Raw genomic sequence first — 8,192 nt, forward strand, 5'->3', positions numbered from 1 at the left:
CAAATTTGGCACATAGAAATGTGCCAAATTTGCTAGCTGTAGGTCTAATAATTTGGCTTATAGATCATTAATGCACAAATACACACTTGTATACACACACTTGCATACTTGTTTTTGTTATTAGTAGAAATAACCCTAGTTACTGGAGTTAATTAAATTCAGTTCAAATGTGTAAGGATTATTTAATGGACATAATGGTACATCGAACATAAAAAATTAAAAAAAATTAAAAATTAAAAATTGTCTTTAAAATTAAGATCCCACTGACAGTTGTGAAAACTTATTACAGCTACGATAGTGAGAACATGATGAAATCTAACCGCAAATGGCTCATTACATTCTCAAACTGAATAAAATCATTTTCTTGTACAAACACCAAGTAAATCAAAAAGCTTGGGGAAAAAAACTGTGTTTGAAATTTAAGAAATAATTATTTATGAAAAACCGCTAAAATTTAGTAAATTCGAATTTTTGAAATTTAAATGCTCATTACTTTAATGTAATGCGAACTAACAGTTTATAAACGGTGCCAGTTTATAGATTATAATCTTTCTTATTTGTTTAAAAAATGATTGTCAGACAGAAGTATTGATATCACAGTTTTATTTTCAAAGAATGAATATATACAAATATATACAATAATGTTATTTTTACATTCTAACATACAAAGAATCACATTAATATATATTAATTAATTAATTTTTTAATAAAATTGCACGTATTACACTTTTTTACGTATTTCGAATGCAAACTTTTTTCACAAATAGATATTTATATTTTACAACATAAATAAATATCAAATATAAATCAATAAGATAATCTAAAATATAAATCAATAAGATATTTATATTTTACACTTATTATCATTTTTTGTTGTAATAAGCAGATTATTTTGCCTAAATTAGCATTAATAGTTTTAAAAAAATCATAAGTAATATTAGTTGTCTTCTACATATAATTTTAAATATTACAATTTTATGATATATCTCGAAATAATAATTTTGATTTCAACAGAATTAAACTTCTAAATTCTATTTCTTAATTCACATTTTTATACATAAAATTTGATTCAATATGAATTCCTATGAAATATTTTTGGAACAAATCTTAATATATTAAATTTTACAATCATTTTTAGAAATAGATTTTCTATATTTTCTACTTATTTCTACTAAGGAATTCAATTTTGATCTGGAAGATTTACCAGCCTTTTTTCAACTTTTATTATGAATATGAGCTAATAAGGCTCTGCTGTAACCTAAAAAAATTATTTTTATATCTTGTCTTTCTATTCTTAATATCACTTTGGTAGATTAAACTTTACATCAAAGTCTTCATCAGCCCAGAAATTAAAACTTTTCAATATCTTAAACTGCCCTGAAAATGCATTTTGAGATCAGAAGAAATCACTATTAAAACGATTTTTATCATATAGAGATTCTTTTTTGATTGAATCTTTATTTATGAATTCACACGAAATTTCTGCTAATAAGTTTTTAAACTTATAAAGACGCCTTTAAAGATTAAACCTTTATTTATTAATTAAAAAAAATAATTCTGAATAAATGTATTATTTTAATATATATTAATTATCACACATATGATATATACAAATGAATGCATGAAGAATATTTACAATACCCTGATATCAACATTTGCAAAATAAATAATATCTGACTTATAAGAAGAAAAACTGCTCAGTATTTTGAGCCTTCTTCATATACATTGCTCCATATATTATCTATTCGCAAAAGCATAGAAATATATTTAATTTGATATTAAAATATTTTTAGACTTAGAAAATAACAGGCAATAGTCAATTATTTTATACTATTATGACTTTCACTTCATCAGTCCCTTGGAATGGTGATTGCTGGACATATTCCATTTGTTGGCTCATCGGAACTGGTTGGTAGCCAACAAATGGAGGATGACCACCGATGGTTGGCACGCCTGCGTGGCGTAGTTGTTGGTAATGAGGCATGTGACGCGTTCCATGATGGTGATGGTGATCGTCATGATGGTGCTCTTGATGAACTGGATATGGGATGGGGATGAAAATCGGGTGGGAGTGATGCCCACCTTCATTTTTCTGAAGAACCTTGGCTAGCACGCCAGCTGTTAACAATGTGTCCAGTCCATTGTTTCTACCTTTGTGATGATGACCTGATGTGGATTTTGGCAATGTGAACAAACATACCACAGAAACGATGAGAACTAAAATGACATTGCGCAGGAGGGGCATTATGCTTTTCCTAAATAGAGAAAAATAATTGTCTAAAATGAACTTAATATTTTAATAAAATTAAATTTAATGCAAAATAACATAATGCTTAGGATGTAAATGGTTACCGATTTTAAATCAAGAATTTATTTTAATATTAATGTTTTTGTTAGCTACGCGATTTTTCTTTCATATTGTTTCTATATATCAAAGCGTAAAGTAGACTTTATACTCTAAACTATGCCCTTACACTCTAAACTGTAATTTCTTAAAATTAGGGACTTATTTAAGTGCACAAATTATTTTAGAAGCATAAAGTCACGTGTATCCGAATCTTTGTATCGTCGGAATGCATTCACTACCACCCTCCATAAATTTCAGAAATAATATAGAATATTTTTAATAATACAAAAAATAATTAATAAATAAATTTCCAAAATAAGTTTTGTACTTAAATAAGTGCCTAATTTCAAGATTAAATTAAATAAGATTATAATTTCTTTTAACTCTATGAGCCCTGGCTCACCCCAAATCGCCCCATTTGGCAAAGCTCTGACTCGGAAGCATAGCGAAAATTTAGGAGTAAAGAGTAATTCGCAAACAGCCAAGTATATTGAAAAAGCTTGAAAGCTTTCCGCTGAAAATTTATCTAAAGTTTTGAAGCAATATAATTAATTATCCAACTAATCGGGCTCATAAAGTTAATGGTAATTATAAGCATTAACTCATCGAATGGCGAAACACACACTTTTAAAATTTCGATTTATTACACTACGTGAGTTATTTTATTTACAAGAAGCGATGCTGAAACTGATGTCCGTTTACATCGCGATACAAGTGCAAAAGATATAAAAAAAATCCCTTCAGTGGTTTTACAATGAGATTTTGATAGGTATTTCTTTGACACGAGTAGACTTAGGAAAGGGAAATTTTAATGTCTTTACAAGAATGTTGAAAATATTAAGGATTTTTATACCTTCACTCGGCGTGTGAAAATCTGCTGAATTCAGCAGTTTTACAGATGACGTGTTGAATTAAAAAAGTCGAAATGGGATTAGGAAATAAGAGACCATATTTGGAATGAAGTTAATATAGGTTAAATTAAGATAAAAGTTAAGTTAATTGAGATTTAAATTAAATTAAGAGATATAATTACATATATATGTGGAGATTTTTGTACACTACGTACGCACTTTTTACTCTATAAATTGCACTGAAGAAGTCCATACTGTTTTCTTTCAGAGAAACGTATAGATTATTTCAATGCTTTTAAATAATATGGATTACAAGGTACAATAATTTTTCTCTCCTCAGATATCCCATGTAAAATTTCAGTTTATAGTTGGAATTTAGAGATGTTAAGTCTAACTGAAACGGAAATAATGTTAAATAACAACGAGAATTGCTGAGTAAAATAATGACAAAAATAAATAGATCGGAATCGTAAATGAAGTCATTGACGAAATAACATCTAGAAATAACTGGTGGTAGCTTTAAATCAAAGTAAATTTATGATTGTGAAACAAGTATACCATTAATGAATATTTATTCGTTTCATATTATTTTATACGTGCATGTTTATGTATGTGGAAAAACAAAAACAAAAACAAAAAAACAATTTAAGAAAATGTGTTAGATTAAATATCTGCCCTAAACATGTAAACTGAGAGTATTTGAAATTCTTTTAACAATTTCTAAAATAGAGGTTAATACAAATTACTTACAATTTTCATTAAAAAAAATTTTTTTTAATCATGAAACCCTCATTTTAAAATAGTTATATAATATAAAAATGCCCTAGATACGAAAAAAAATTCTATACTATTTCTGAAATTTATTAAGGATAGAAGTGCATCCATTCCGACGACACAAAGAGTCGGGTACGCGTGACTTTAAACTAGGCATTTATAAATTCTGGCATTTACCGCATTTTCTAGATCATCTCTTCCTTTTTGACACCAGGTAATCTCAAATCAGCTCTGATGACTGTCACAAACTTTCTCAAAGTCAGACATCGTGATTTGAAGAGCGTGACTTTGAGTTATTAATGACAGTTATGAATCATTTTTCAACTACATAGCGTGAGTTAGATACTTCCATCATTTCCCAAATTTAGAAGTTTAGTATTTATTAAGATTAATACATGAAAAATATTTTTGTCATTTCCTGCGTTTTCTATTTACGGTTTTCAATTTCTCTTATAAGAATAGTTGAATTGAGTAATTTCTCAAGTTGTACACAGTTATTTTTGTTTAAGTGAAATAGCAGCTTTTTTTATTTTAATTAAAAATATATCTTCTTAATACTGTTCTAATGTAATTTCGAATTTAATTAATTTTCTGTATCACCCGTGCTGTCATTATGTGACTTTAAAAATCCAATTATTATTTTAAAAAGTCAGTGGGGTGTGCGTTTGTGTATTAGTACATTTTAATATTAAAATTATATCTCATTATTTTATTGAAACAAGTAATGAAATCAAAAAAGGGCGGTTCAACTGTAACATTTTGATGATGTTTATATTCAATTATCTATCTAAAACAATTATATCTTTAAAATAGTTATTTTAAAAAACTGATACGTGCAATTAATCATTGAAAATATATGATCATTTTCAGTTTCTTTTTTTAAACCAACTTTAGTCTACAATTAGAAATAAATTCATCAGCTTTAAATGCGCTAGATACACGAATTAAAAAATTCATTTTGAAAGAATGTTACTTCTCATAATTTTAACTTATTTTCTACATTCCATTTAATTTGTTGCGCTTCTTTACATAGAATCATGTGAAAATTAATTAAAATTTTGGTATCAAAAAGCATTTCCAAACGTTTCTGTTGAAAAGTTCAATAAAATAACTATTTACACAGCTATTTGAATTAACTATTTTCTCTATCATTGTTCGAAAAAAAAATCATTACAAATTTTTGATTTTATGCATTTTATCGTGAATAATAAAAACTTCAGTTTTACTGGGTAGAATATATCAACTAAGCATTAGAAAATTACGAATGAAATACTAACGATTAATTTATTAGTTGTAAGAACATTTTCTAAAAAATGAGTATTTAAACTTTTACAAATCAATTACTTATTTAATACATTATATAGAGGTAGAAATTTTCACCCGAGATACAAGATAACAGTTTGAAGATTTCGAAATAAATTTTTATCTTAAAACAGGAATTTTTTGAAAATATTTTTTTAATACTTTGTGTTGCATTAGTATTATTAGGTAGTTAAGACCGAAAAAGTCTATTTTTACAAGTGCATGTTTTGCACACTATTTGCATTTTTTTTATTTCTAAGCATTTTTAATGATTGTATACATCTCTTAAGAGTTGTATGATTCTAAATTTAGCTGTTTGTAATGATATATTTATCGAAATAGGGAAGCGAAAAATATATCAATATCAAAAAGAATGGTTTTACTTATGCATAAGTTAAAAGGTGCTGAATAATATTCAGCACCAAATTTTGTCTTAACATTATGAAATAATTAAGTTGAATGTTGCATTTTATAGTTATAGGAAAAAATAAGTTAAACATAGTCTTTTCTCACAAAATTGCGAATTCCTACTTGTTTATATGTATACCACCGTAAAAATGAAATAAAACTAATATTGAAAATTTCAGTAATATTTTTAGTACTTTGACGCCATTTACGAACAAATGTTTTAAAACAACTATTCTTATTTACAATTTACTTTAATAACTTAAATAAATAAATTATACGTCTTTTGTCATTTATCTCTATAAAAATACTTCACTTACAACATTTTTTATAAATTATATAGTTCTGTAAAGAACAATTAATAGTAAATATTTATTAACATTTATTACCTTCACAATTCAATTCAATACTTAAAAAAATATATTAATCGATATAATTATTAATAGCAATATAAGTTCATTTTAACTGTCAAACTTTTTTTTAATAAATAGAATAATTCTCTTAAAAGCATTTAGTGGCAAATGTTGTGCAATTTCCCATACCAGACATTTTTTTTCTTATTACTTACTTATTTAAAAAATGATCTTTATAAACACATATTTTTTTCATGAAAATTTAAAAAAATTAAAATTGTGAAATGAAGAGAATTACTAGAATTCTTTTATCATTTAAAAAAATTGCCATGATCCTCAGTATCGCCTTTTATTTCTAAAAGATGAGTTTAAAAAAACATAATTTTCCAATTATATTAAAAACATTTACATGAAGATGCATGGCCGTAACAGAAATATTGATATTGCCTTATTTGATATTTTTATTGGTTAATAGATTAATAAAGGATAATATGGGTTAAATATTCGCAAAGAAATATTTGAAATATATTTAAAAATTAAAGAACCTACCTGAAATACAATCTAACACTTCTGTTATGTTCCTTCCCAAACTTCTAACAAAATATGAAGCACAATACTCTTATTCGGTCACTTAAATAAGCTTCCTTTCCTTTCCAGGGCGTAACTTCCTCATCCCCCTCTCTACCAAAACGAAATGGATTATACCCAATGAAATTTAAAAAAAAGAAAGTATTTTTAACCAGAGGCAACAGCGTGGAACGCAAGAAACATCCTTTTGAGGAAACCGTTCTTCCTCAGATACTCGCAAGTAATCCTTCTCGCGAAATGAATGTATTAACATCTCAATCATCTCGTAAAAATCAAATAAAAAAGGAAAATGTATAATACATTTTTCCTTTCAAATTTTGAAATGATGTTTCCTTTTCAATAAACTTAGTTGGGGAAGGTGATTTCAATGCTCAGTTAAATTGATTTTTAATGATTACATCGCTTTTTATTATTACTGCGTTATCTAAATGCAAAGAAAATGACTAATAATATTTTTCCTTTCTCTGTCTTTAATTTGATTTAAAATAATACGAAAGCGTATAAAAGAATGACTGTTTATCTATTCGACAGTTTGTTTATGAATGTCTGTGTTATTCTTAGACAATATCTTTAAAGCTAGATTAAAAGAAAGTGTATTAGATTGATTTTGTTTCCTCTTATTGAACTGCTTATTCATATTTTTATCAACTTTTGTGTATATTCATCAGGAAAAATTTATAATGCTTACTAATCTCTGCACAGATTAGTTTCGTTGAATGCTTACGCTTATTATAGGTATGGTAACATGAGGTATAAGGCTAAATAGCTATATAAAGCTCTAGTTCTCCTGGTAATACAGTGGAATTGAAAGTTTTCGGTTGTAGAAATATTACATTTCTTTTATGTGGGTAGAGTAACAATAAGAACTTTAAGAAATTAGTTTATGCATTTGCTGTCTAAAGTAAATCTGTATTCACAAACTTTGTTTAATTTTTGCTTAATTTAAAAATTAAAAGGAAGAAAATATTTAATTTTTATGTTAATATGCTACAGCTAATTTATTGAAATTGTAAATGTTTAGAAGATAGTTCTAAATTAATCGATAATGATTCTTTCTTAAGCGTCTGAAAGAAAAGACAAAATGATTATAATATTATTTTCTACAGATTGCCCATATTTTATGTGGCTATAATGAGAATAAGAATGTTTAAACTAAGGTAACTTGTGCGTTTTTTTAGTTTAAATATATCTGTGTTTCCCAACTTTGATTTTAATATTGCTTATTTTAAAAGTCATGAAGCAAGGAATTTAAGTTTTTTCGTCTTAAGACTAAAATGAGTTTTTAGAAAGCAATTCAAATCCTGAAAAAATATTTCAATCTTACTTAATATCAAATATTTTTTGTGAATAAAGAAATGCTTATGAAATTTCAAAAATAAATTGTCAGGATATTCGTAGGTAGTAATTTTTTACCTGTAAATACTGTTCAGAAGATTTTAAAGTTGTGTTAAATGAAATTAAAACAAAAGTATAATCTTTTGTGCTTGGTTCTTATAATAGTTGTTTAATCCTTATTATTTTTAAAACAACATTTAAAAAAAAAATTTTTATCTTGTTCTTGAGTCCATTATG

General features: G+C 26.1%; 1 protein-coding gene across 1 annotated transcript; it reads right to left on the reverse strand.

The window, feature by feature from the left end:
* Window positions 1-1,648: 1,648 nt before the first annotated feature.
* Window positions 1,649-6,649, reverse strand: LOC129967164 (uncharacterized). Its single transcript, XM_056081861.1, has 2 exons — window positions 6,582-6,649; window positions 1,649-2,255 (listed from the first exon to the last, which is right to left on the reverse strand). The coding sequence occupies exon 2, from the start codon at window positions 2,243-2,245 to the stop codon at window positions 1,826-1,828; it is 420 nt and encodes a 139-aa protein (XP_055937836.1). The 5' UTR covers window positions 2,246-2,255; window positions 6,582-6,649; the 3' UTR covers window positions 1,649-1,825.
* Window positions 6,650-8,192: the final 1,543 nt, after the last annotated feature.

Source organism: Argiope bruennichi, chromosome 4 (assembly GCF_947563725.1).
Source record: "Argiope bruennichi chromosome 4, qqArgBrue1.1, whole genome shotgun sequence".
Lineage (NCBI taxonomy): Eukaryota > Metazoa > Arthropoda > Arachnida > Araneae > Araneidae > Argiope > Argiope bruennichi.

Coding starts and splice junctions, on each gene's coding strand:
- LOC129967164 (XM_056081861.1), bottom strand. CDS start 2,245: ATGCCCCTCCTGCGCAATGTCATTTTAGTTCTCATCGTTTCTGTGGTA.